This window comes from Rhizophagus irregularis, chromosome 14 (assembly GCF_026210795.1).
Source record: "Rhizophagus irregularis chromosome 14, complete sequence".
Lineage (NCBI taxonomy): Eukaryota > Fungi > Glomeromycota > Glomeromycetes > Glomerales > Glomeraceae > Rhizophagus > Rhizophagus irregularis.
The window spans coordinates 1,499,049-1,511,597 of NC_089442.1; the positions used below are offsets into that span (position 1 = coordinate 1,499,049).

Genomic DNA, 12,549 nt, shown 5'->3' on the forward strand with positions numbered 1-12,549 from the left:
ATTTAAGAATTTACCTTAGTACTACAGAAAAGTTCTTTTTTGTATTTGGAAGTATTTTATGTTGCACGAAAATCATACTATAAGTGGTTAGTCGTTTACAACAGGATAGCCAGCAATCGCGTGTCATTTGATCAATTAAATACTTTTTAAATGGATGATATGTTCTAATTTTCAAGATAAATAAAAGTCAATAGAGGATTTTTTTAAGTTAAAATTTTAATTACATTTATTTACTTAATTTACTTAACTATAGTTTCTTATACTATAAGATTCATAAAAGAACTAGCTGGAGCTTTTCATTGATAATATTAGCGAAGTGATTACGCAATTAATAAAGTCATTTTAAAAGAAATAAATATTACCTAAATAATAAAGAAATACTGTCTATTTTATTTCCATTTGTCAATTCTAATTTGTATTTTCTAATTAATATGCAACAGAGAGTATAGTTGAGCCACTCAAGAGATCGGTTGAGTTTTTTTTTAATTTTTTTTTAAATGATTAAAACATAAATTTTCTTTTAATGAATTAATGACATCTGTAAAACATAAATATAATCTTCTTGTATAGACTGTTATGTTATTCACATTAACCACATTAAAATTATAAACGCTTGGATGAAATTATACTTAGAGGTTGGAACCGACCAAAAAAACCTTAACCGATTAATAATCGATTAATCAGTTACCATAACCGAATAATAATCGGTTAATTAATCGGTTAATTAATCGGTTAATTTGTGATGAGGTTAACCGATTAATTAATCGGTTAATATATAAATTTTGCATCCCTATATGAATAATATACATGTATTATTTCAAAAAGTTATATCAAATTTTAATGGGAAATGAGAACTGACTTTAATTCAAGGTTTAATTAAATGGGAAATTAACAATATTAATAATAGTGGAATTGAATTGCAAGTTTTTAGGAATGTTGTTGATATTTTTATTCCGCCAATATTTTGCGTAATATATATCACATGACATTTAGCTGCGCCATAAATAACTTTAAATAAAAATAAATACTTATAAAAGCATTTAAATATGTTACAAAAAAATATATAATAAATGACCAGATAGAGATTCATTTTCAATAGGCCTATAATCGATATATTTATAAAAAGTTTAAATGGGTTTATTTTTTTGACAAGTTTGTCAATACTGTATATTAAAAAAACTTCTTATCTGAATTTCGGGATAAAAAATCATCTAATTTGAGAAAATGATCTGCATAGTATTTTAACCGACTAAATTAATCGGTTAATTAATCGGTTAATTTAGTCGGTTAATTTAGTCGATTAACCGATTTTTTGATACTTCTAACCGATTAACCGCCTTAACCGATTAATTAATCGATTAACGTTAATCGGTTCCAACCTCTAAATCCAATTGGTAATCATAAAAGTTAATATTGGTTTGATAATATTTGATTCGATCATTTTAATCATTCCTGTTCGTGGAGGTAGTGTGGTTTTTTTTGGTAAGGTACCTTTAAAATAAAACTCTTCAATTTCCTCATAAATACGATCAGGAATAATAGCTTTATAAGGACGGACCTTATCAAAATAATCGTTAGAAGAAATTTCAACAAACCGAATAAGAGGGATAAAGTGATTTAATGTTTTCTTTAATGCTTCATAACTTTTCTTATTCCACATGGTTCTATCGCTATTCCTAATCCCAAAACCAGGAGTTTGTCCGATGCCCCATTTAATTAAACAATCCCAAATATCGATTTCATCAATCTGCAAATCATTTCGCCTAAGCAAATTATATAGACTAACTTTATTTAATGAGAGGAAGTTTTTTGAAGTGAAAAAAGGTTGTGGATCTGCACAAATAGTTTCGATGCAATAATTTTGCAGTTTCTTATAGCTCGCAAGTTTAAATACGGTACGAAGGACGAGAACAAAATTTTCCTGAATCCAAATTGCTTGTTTCTCAATTAAATAATCTCGAACATGTTCAAATAATTCTTCCAGGAGTAATTCATCTGATGCAACTAAAAGTTCGAATACTATTAGGCGCGATTGACCTGTTATATCTACTTCACCTGTATATATATACCTTTAATTTTTGAGAAAGGAAGAAATTAAGGACATGATATACAATAAAAATTAAAATTAACGTTTATTTAATTGAAAAATTATTTACTTGAGAATTATTTCGAAAACGATAGGATTAATATATGGTATTTTGAACTTCATCACATTATCATTAGTAATAAATCCGTCTTCTGAAACTATAAAAGTTGTCTGAAACTCCTTTTTTAAAAATGCACTTTTAAAATAAGGAGAACGTGATATAAGAATATATGAATGTGCACGAAATTCTCGATTTTTTCCAACTTGAATTATTACATTATGATCGTCTGAATTATTTATCATTAATGAAAGATCTTTTGAAAGGCCTGAATGAAATTTTGAAGCCATTTATTTTTTTCTTTACTACGCTTCGATATATTTAATCAGTCTTGAGAAAAATGAAAAAAAGTTGCTAAAATTAGATAACAAGCATATCGGCTGATCAGAAAAGCCAATAATTTTATATGCTAATGACAATAAGTTATTGAACCCATCAACTGAACTTAAATATTAATTGGCTTTATTTTTCCAATCAGCCCATATGGGTAACAAGGCTTTAGGCTTACTTAAAAGCCCGCAACAAATAATGGTTAGATCGACATCCGACTTTCCTTTACTAAGTTAATAAATTAATAATATCCTGATATTGGACTATTCTAATTTAAGTAAAATTGATCATATAGATATTCAATGATCTCAAAATACCGCACGAAATTTATACGAAAAGTACAATGAATCTAACGCCAGAGATAAATTATTGTTGGTGTATATTATTTGATCGCCACAAAAATGTTTAAATATGTCTCAAAAAAAAAAAAAAATTAGTAATAATAAACTTCATAATTTATTTAATTTATAAGTTCAAAAACAATTTATAATCGTTTAATTAGCTATCAACAAATTATATCATAATCCGTAGAAAAATTTAATTGGAATTATTAAACCAATATTACAACAATATCTTTTATGAATTCGTCACTTAATTATAGGTAAAGTTTATTCCTTTACGGACACTTCGACAAATAAGGTTAACTTACAGCGACTTTTTTCTTGATCTAGCTGATACTTAATAATAGTAATGAAAAGTTGCGGAGCGAAAAAAAATTTATAATCTGTATTTGGTTAATAATTCTTAAAAAAATTTTAAATTTAAGATTAATATTAAGTCAATTATTATTTTCGTTTAGAATTTTATCGAAACTTTTCAAAATTACCATCAAAAAAAATTTTTTTAGTAATTAAAAATATATCGACATAATGAATATTTTATTTACAGTACTTGTATTGTACATTAATGTAATTGTTATGATAAACATTAGAAAAATATCGACTTACTTGTTTTAGCTTACTGCTTCAATACTCTAAAAGCTTCAACCTCCTTTATCGTATAAGTATCGTTACAACTTATATCATTTTCACAGGAACCATTATTATCAACATGTTAATTATTTTACATACTGAGATATAACACAAATCCATATAAGCTACTGAACTCATTGTAATAAATGACTTGGCCAGAAATCAACCGACTTAATTCTATATTTTAATATTATTATCTTTCATATACGATCATATACGAGGACCATGAGCCAGTCGAGCCACACATAGAAAGGTCAGGTTCTGGTTATTTGCTTAGAATAAATCCAAAAATCATGTAAATCGCTTCCATTTGTGAATAAAGCTGACCAGCATTACATAGTGCCGGCCCTGAAGGAATGCGTAGAGCTAATAAAATGTGTGCCTGACCTATATATATATAACTCGAGGTCCTCATATACGTGGAGGTAAAACGATCGTTTTTGGTAAGGTATTTTTCATATAAAATTTATAATATGATTGGGATAATATGCTTAAATGGTCGGAACTAATTTATCTGATTATTTTTGAAAAAAGAAAATTTAAGAATAATAAAATTATTTGTTATAAAAAAAAATCCATATTATCACATTACATTGCTTACTTGAGTATAATTTCGAAGACATTAATTTTTGGTTTTTGAACTCAATCATATTGTCTTCATACGGTTGACAATGCATAATAAGATGAACGAGCTATAAGGTTATTTGAGTGTCTTCAACTTGAATAATCACAAATGATATGATCGTGAACAATCTGATATTAATGAAAAGTCTTTTAAAAGGTTCGATTAAAATTTGAAACCATTATCAAAAAAATATTGGTTGAAATTTTAGGTAACAATAGACAACAGTCTACCTTTATCGGATATTTGATAAACGCCTAAAATTTATTAGGTGCATTTTGCGAACCAATAAACAAAGATCATATAATGTAATAAACCTTAATTTAGCCTTAATTCTGACTAAAATTACAAATATAATTATTTTTAACAAAAAGCCTTCTATTCCTGACCTTCTTAAAGGAAAGGCTAATTAATTAGGCTGGCATTTTATTATGCAAAAAATTATTAATACTTGATTATAATGAATCGTAATTTATTTACTGTTAGAATGTCCATTTATTGAATTCCTGATTTTACCGCCTTCCAGGAAAGTTACACAGTAGAAGTCCTGGACACTCGCAGTATAATAGTAACGAGTATTTAGTCTATACATTCTATACTGGATGATTATCCGTGGACTAAATAAAAAGCAAAATTTTATTTTTCAATTGAATAGATAATTTCGTCCCATTCTAGCTGATGCCATCATAAAAACATTTAGAAGTTGATATTAAATCGTATGATAACATTTTAACATAAGTCGTTTAGTAAAATTCCTTTAAAATTTATTATATGGGATACGAATTTCTTTTATTAAAATTTAAAAGGTGTAAAGGTGTAAAATAATATATATGTCTCAGATATTTTATTATTAGAAGGGTATGAAAATTAAAGGATGTAAAATTTCTCTGACATTCATTATTAGATATCTATTAGAAAAGCTACAGTTTTAACTTTGAAAATTTTCATACTGTATCATTTGCAATAAATATTGTTTAAAGGTAGAGGTATCATATTAATTATTTTTTTTTTTATCATAATTTTGATAATAAATGTTGAATATTTACTGTAAATTATTCTATTTAACCTGATGTAAATCAGTAAATGTGAATAAGAATAATTTTAAATTTAATGATTTATCTTTATTTGTCATTTTCATAGGTTTTAAATAAAACTATGAACTTTTCGATAATAAAACTATATTTCTTTTGCAATATCTAGTTGAATCGTGTAGAAATAAGTGTAACTTACAAGAGCTAATTTTGGCAAAAAAAAAAAATGTTATGAAAGAGAGTAAAAATCTGTTTAAATTTCAACTTATTTTCAATCATTCTTTCCAATTCTAAAGAAAGAATGATGAAAGTTACGCGATAGGCTCATAAAATCTTTAATTATCATAATTAAAAAGTAAAAGGCATGCTCACAAATATAAAATAAAACCAAAGGAGAATTGAGGAAATTATGTGACCTGATGAAAATATACGAAAATTGTAAACGGTCCCAATTATACATGTAGCCGAATCCGAAAAGTTCCGAAATCTGAAACGAAACTCTGGCCGAATCTATTTTATAATTCTGGGCAAATTTTTAGTGCTGGACCAGAAAAAGTTTAGCCACCGGGAAAGGACATTTATAATGCGGGCTAAAACGCATAATGCTGGCCAGAAAATTTCGGCCCAACTTTCGACTTTCGACTGGAGTTTCGTTTTGAATGATTGTCCGAAGACCGAATCCTGAAATTATTCCGAAATTGCCAAGTTTCGGCAACATGTATAGTCCCAATGCTGATTACTAATTGCTTAAATGAATGAATGAATGAATGAATGAATGAATACTGAACTATTTCGACAGTTTGACAGATACGAATCATTTTATTTTGTCTAGACCAAAAATACTTATTTCGTGGATGATCCAATTTTTTGATGTTTGACAAAAAGGCCGATGACTAATTTGTAACCACATGATTACGGCTGAATTTGTACTACTTCCATTAACATAAATATATAAATATGATTTACATTTAAAAATTTTATCCTCTTTTTGGTTCAAACCTTATTTTATTATAAAATGACTTCAATATTTCATTCCCGCCTTTCAAAAGATTTTTCTTCATTATTAAATGATGCAGATGATTTTGACGTTATTATTCAAGTTGGCGAAAATGATAATATAAATGAATTTAGAGCGCATTCGGTAATTTTACGTGCTCGATCTGCATATTTTAAAAGTGCACTTTCGACTGAGTGGGTAACAAAAAAAGATGGTATGCTCCATTATAATAAACCAAATATTACTCCAATAGTTTTTGATATAATTTTAAAGTAAGTTTTACTTTTTTAATTCTATATTCTATCAATTAGTTTATTATAATTATTCACTTTCTTTAAGATATATTTACACAGGTGAACTTGACTTGGAAAATCATCTAGACAAGGACATATTTGAACTTCTAATTACTTCTGATGAATTACTCCTTGAAGAACTATTTGAACCTGTTCAAGAATATTTAATTAAAAATCATACAACTTGGATTCAGGAAAATTTTGATCACATTTTTCATACTGTTTTTGAACTTTTAGTCTGCGAAATATTACAAGATTTTTGCCTTAATATTATTTGTGCAAAACCACAACTATTATTTAATTCAAAAAACTTCCTATCGTTAGATGAAGATATTCTTCATTATTTACTTGAACGTAATGATTTACAGATTAATGAAATTGATGTTTGGGATTGTTTAATTAAATGGGGAATTGAACAAACTCCTAGTTTGGGAAGTATGAATAATGATAGAACAAAATGGAATAATGAGGATTATAATGCATTAAAGAAAACTTTGGAACAATTTATTCCTCTTATTCGATTTGTGGATTTTTCATCTACTGAATATTTTAATAAAATTCAACCATATAAAGCTATTATTCCTAACGATATTTATGAAGAAATTGAAGAATTTTATATTAAAGGTACCTTACCAAAAACAATCACTTTACCTCCACGAGATCGCATTGAATCGAATATTATTAAACCACACCTTATTTCTATAATTATTAATTGGATCGATAAAAAAGATGAAGATTTTATCCGTGATAATAATGATTCATTATATAAGTTTGAACTTATTTATCAAGGTAGCCGAGATGGAATCAGTAATGAGTCATTTAAAAATAAGTGTAACTTACAAGAACCAATTTTAGTTTTAATCAAATGTCAAGATTCACAAAAAATAATTGGTGGTTATACTCCAGTTGGATTTTATCATTTTGTGGAAGACGTAGAGGACATCGATGATATTGATTATTATGATCGTTTTATTTTTTCAACTGATAGTTTTATATTTCATTTTGAAGAAGATGAAGATATGAAATTAAGTCGGGTAAGTGAAAATTTTTTTAAATATGCTGTTTATAATAATTTTTATGACGAAACAAATTATTATGGGTTTAATTTCGGAGCTGATTTAATTATGTGTGGTAATGAATTACTTCTTGCTGATGGTGATTTTTGTGTATATAACATAAGTTCTGGTATTTTTATAATCGAAGATATTGAAGCTTTTAAAGTAGTAAAACGATGAAACAAAGATTTTTGTTAATAACAATATTTTAACGAAATAAACAAATTAAATTTAATAATTTATTATAAAAAATAGTAATCTACACTAGTGTTGAAGATTTAATTTTTTTAAAACTGATTAAATGACAATTTCTTCCACTGTTTAATTAGATTAGTTGAAATTGACTTATTATTCATGTTATAATTATTAATAAAATTGCGAATAAAATAATTTCAAGATCAATGTGCGTGTTATAATTTATAATAATATTTAACTATAACCTTGTCCTTGACAAATTTTTGCATTTTATTAAACAAATATAACATTTTAACTGCTAATAAGTTTCGGAGCCTCATCTTTTTTTTTTTGAAATAATTTATCAAATCTCACACATTTAAAATCGATTCGGTAATTTTTTTTCAAAAAAAACTCTTGCATTTTCATTACATAATCCAGCTGGATTGTCGTAAATTTTGAGGAATTTCAGGGTTAATCTGCAATGTGTGAAAGAACAATAAAAAAATAAATAAATAAAAAATAAAAAAATCACAGCTCACAAATTCAAAAGATATAAATAAGACATTTTCTTTTTTTCCAGAAAAATATTATATGCAATTTGTCTTTCAGTCGTTTTTTTTGAATTAAAAATAAAATTTGTTATGAAGGCAAAGCGAAAATTCATTGTTACAAATAATTCATAATTAATTTTTATAACCTCAAATATTTTATTAGTTATAAAAAAATCCCATATTCTTGATGTTTACAATTGAATATTGTTAACATATAAAGATTTTAACGTGACGAATGGACGAACGAGATAAGGAAAAAGAAACAAAAAAAAATAAAAATAAAGAAAAATAAATATCTTTCTATTGTTTGTAATATAAAATATAAAATAATTTATTTTTTCCAAAGTTGTAATATTATTATATGAAAAAAAGAAAACACTTGGGCAATTAAAAAATTTCTATTTTTTATATAGAAAACGGAAGTCTTTTATTAACAATACAATACCCTTAAGAATTAAGTATTTAAGCATTCAAATTACGATGTAAGGTATCTAAAAAATAAAAAGTATAAAACCAATATTAATTTTTGGGCAATTAGGAAACATGTAGCGTATAGAGACCCTTGTGTGTAGCGTATGGCGATCTTTTGCTATGTACGTATGGTTGCACTGAGTGTACTGCACATACATACATGGCAAATAAATAATAATAATATTAATTAAATCAAAACGTACGTACGTATGAATGAAATAAGAGACCAAACGCACGTAAATACAAATGATAAGGCGCAGCCGCAGTAACTGTCTACACTAGTACTAGCCCAGCCGCACCGGCAATTTTTGCACAGTCACGTGATCTATTTTTAATTCATCACATCGTCACGCCCGAGCCTTGTTTCACTGTTTATAATTATCTGAGGGACTTAGTTTTTTTCGAGTGAGTAAAAACTTATTCGTCACGCCCTTATTCGTCACTTTGTTTTCACGTGTTAGTGCATAACGCCGTAATGCGGCCCTGTTTGCAAAATTTGCCGGTTCACATATGCTGCGCCACTGGATACATTTATATATACATAGCATTACTTTTTTGTGTGCCAGGTTATGCCGATCACGGTGACAGATAACGGGTGACAAATAAATTTTTGGCACGAAAAAAATTCTAAGTCCCTCAGATACTTAGTGTTTTTGAACTCGTGGCTGCACGTGATCAGGTGACGCGTAAACATAACTCCTTCCTATTATAGAAGTGATCGACACTAACCTGGCACACAAAAAATAAATGCATATACATATAACAATTACGTATGGTTAGTGTACATACGTACAAAAAATATGTTTGTCATGTCGTACAATCACAAAATCAACGTATAGTGCACATCACTATACACTACATACATAGGTGTCTATACATAACATCTTTTCTATATAATCTTAATTTTTGGAGTCTATAAATTAATATACCCTGGTAAACATTATACATACATAAATATATTCATAAAACAATCTTAAAATCCTTCAAATATTCAAAATATATAGAATAAAAAATTATATTGTACACCTTACCTTCAAAAAATTTGCTCTGTGTAACTTGTTATTTAATTAGTCGACTGAAATTTGTTTATTTCACGTTTTCATAAAACAGTTAACATTCGGAAAGTTTCAAAAACTTTATATAAGAATTTTCATAATTTGTTTTATAATAAATATTTATGTTGAAATATTGCATTGTACAAACTTCGGAATGAAATCATTATACACAAGCCACTTAATCGTACAAAATTATTTTTTGACTTTATTTATTTAGACAATAATTACTTTTCATCCATAGTTATTTTGTTTCCATCATTATCTTCTATGGTGAAATGTTTAATAATTACGCCAATACTTAAAAAAAGTACTTCCGCTAATAGTTGAACATAAAACATCCCAACTAAATAAGAAATAATCAAGCCGATACATAAGAAGTTTCTCTGATAATAACATCGACTACACGACTAAACAGTATCAGCACGTAGATTTCGGAATCGATTATTTCCAAGGTATAAAATTTATTATGAAATGCGATATTGGAGAACATAAAGAAAACATTAATTTACATGAAATATTTGAAACAAGAGTTTAGATAATTCAAATTAATGAAAATGATAGATTATTACAGTTTACTATTGACCGAAAGTTAAGTTGAACCACGAAAACTTTCATGAATTTATTCATCATGATATTAAAATATTTATAAATGTTAACTCAATTATGTCTCTTATTCAATTCATATACATCATTCCTTACTAATCATACATACCAAAACACGAGTTATACTTTTATTGAAAGTAGAAGTAATGATATTTTAATTTAATTAAAATTTAGGAAATATTTGATGAAAACTATCATGTTTACTAAACAAACAAAATCTGACATTAATTTGTAATTCGGCCAGAATTAAGGAAGATGTTAACACTGGCTGAATATCTAATTCCGGCCCGAATTAAGTTTAACCGGTTAATTTTCGGACCGGTGATGTTGATCTTTGGTTTCACAAATAATGCAGTGTAGCCAAATAATTATAAAATCCATTATTTTCATTGACAAAAAAACTCATAATTCTTTCTTTAAAAATGACCTCAATATTCCATTCCGGTCTCTCAAAAGATCTTTCATCAATATTATATGATGCTGATGATTTTAACGTTATTATTCAAGTTGGTGAAAACCAAAATACAAAAGAATTTCGTGCTCATTCAGTAATTTTACGTGCTCGTTCCCCTTATTTTAAAAGTGCCTTCTCTTCCGGTTGGATTTCAAAGAAAAATAACATGATTACATTTAATAAACCAAATATTGCTCCAACTGTTTTTGAAGTGGTTTTAAAGTAAGCAAGAATTATTAAATTAAAGTATTTAAATTTTAAATTTAAAATTTCTTTTCAAAAAAAAAACTTATTTTATTATTTATTAAGATATATTTATACTGGCGAACTTGATTTGACTAAACAATCGGGTGAAGATATTCTCGGTTTATTAGTTTCATCTGATGAATTACTTATCGATGAACTATTTAACCATGTTCAAGATTATTTAATCGAAAAACAAACTAGTTTGGTTCAAAAAAATTTTGTTCTTGTTCTCCACACTGTGTTTCAACTCACTAGTTGCAAGAAATTACAAGATTATTGTCTTGAATCTATCTGTGAAGATCCGAAACCATTCATCTCTTCAAAAATGTTTCCTTCGTTAGATAAGGATATCCTTTTTGGTTTACTTAAACGAGATGATTTACAGATTGAAGAAGTTGTCGCTTGGGATTATTTAATTAAATGGGGTATTGAACAAACACCTGGTTTAGGAAGTAAGAATAGTGATAGAACCAAATGGAATAAAGAAAATTATAAAGCATTAAAGAAAACTTTGAACCAATTTATTCCTCTAATTCGGTTTGTGGAAATTTCTTCTGATGATTTTTTTGATAAAGTTCGTCCTTATAAAACTATTATTCCCCATCATATTTATGAAGAATTAGAAGAATTCTATTATAAAAAAGCTTTACCAAAAACCACGACCTTGCCACCTCGTACAGGAAAATCAGGATCATTAACATCAACGATTATTAAACCGAAGCTTGCAAATATTATTTCTAATTGGTTTGATAGAAATAGCTCACCTTTTGCAGATAACAGTAAACATAAGTTTAATCTTATTTACTTGATGAGTCGTGATGGACTTAACAACGTGGCATTTTATAATAAATGTAATGGACAAGGACCATTTGTAGTATTAATAAGAGTTCAATCAAAGAAAATTTATGGTGGTTATAATCCAATTGGATATGCGGGAGGTTATGGTAAATTGAGTCAATGGTTAACATCAACAGAAAGTTTTGTCTTTTCTTTTGAAAATGATCAAGATATACATAATATGAAAATTGGTAGGGTAACTAATTCATCCTGTTCTGTTTATGAAGCTTACAATTATAGTAATTTCTTTAATTTTGGAAATATTTTATTTATTAAAGGACAAAATCTTCATGTTGGGTTTGATAACAACTATTATGAGAATATTTTTGGTGAAAGAAAAACACTTATTATTGAAGAGATTGAAGTATTCAGTGTAGTTAAAAAATAAAATTATGATATTATTTATTGAATTTAAAATAGGGTATGAATACGTTGCGTAAGTAACATTTCTTTTTTGTAATTTTTATGTTCATTAATAATTTTAGCAAAACCCTAAATATAATCTATCCGTAATAAAATTTTTCGTTTTCGGATTATATAAGGAAATCATGCAAACGAAACTATTAAGAATTCTTCGTACCAATTTTTTTATTAAAAGCGGCTATTTGAGAATAAACTTGTAAATAATCACGTGAACTTTGATACGTAATATCATTACACCGATCCTTCAATTTTTTTTAAGAAAAATATTACTGATAGAAATCAAATGGCT

The 12,549-nt window shown here is 27.0% G+C and overlaps 3 protein-coding genes across 3 annotated transcripts; 2 read left to right on the top strand and 1 right to left on the bottom strand.

The window, feature by feature from the left end:
- Window positions 1-1,381: 1,381 nt before the first annotated feature.
- On the bottom strand, window positions 1,382-2,434 carry OCT59_006009 (uncharacterized protein; the record flags this gene model as incomplete). The annotated part of the gene is made up of 3 exons (XM_066140981.1): window positions 1,382-1,558; window positions 1,787-2,069; window positions 2,157-2,434. The coding sequence occupies 3 exons, from the start codon at window positions 2,432-2,434 to the stop codon at window positions 1,382-1,384; spliced, it is 738 nt and encodes a 245-aa protein (XP_065997818.1).
- Window positions 2,435-6,113: 3,679 nt separating this feature from the next.
- Window positions 6,114-7,623, top strand: OCT59_006010 (uncharacterized protein; the record flags this gene model as incomplete). The annotated part of the gene is made up of 4 exons (XM_066140982.1): window positions 6,114-6,367; window positions 6,435-6,448; window positions 7,013-7,177; window positions 7,244-7,623. The coding sequence occupies 4 exons, from the start codon at window positions 6,114-6,116 to the stop codon at window positions 7,621-7,623; spliced, it is 813 nt and encodes a 270-aa protein (XP_065997819.1).
- A 3,099-nt stretch (window positions 7,624-10,722) lies between these two features.
- On the top strand, window positions 10,723-12,225 carry OCT59_006011 (uncharacterized protein; the record flags this gene model as incomplete). Its single annotated transcript, XM_066140983.1, has 4 exons — window positions 10,723-10,976; window positions 11,064-11,452; window positions 11,576-12,028; window positions 12,116-12,225. 4 exons carry the CDS (start codon window positions 10,723-10,725, stop codon window positions 12,223-12,225), a joined length of 1,206 nt encoding a protein of 401 aa, XP_065997820.1.
- Window positions 12,226-12,549: the final 324 nt, after the last annotated feature.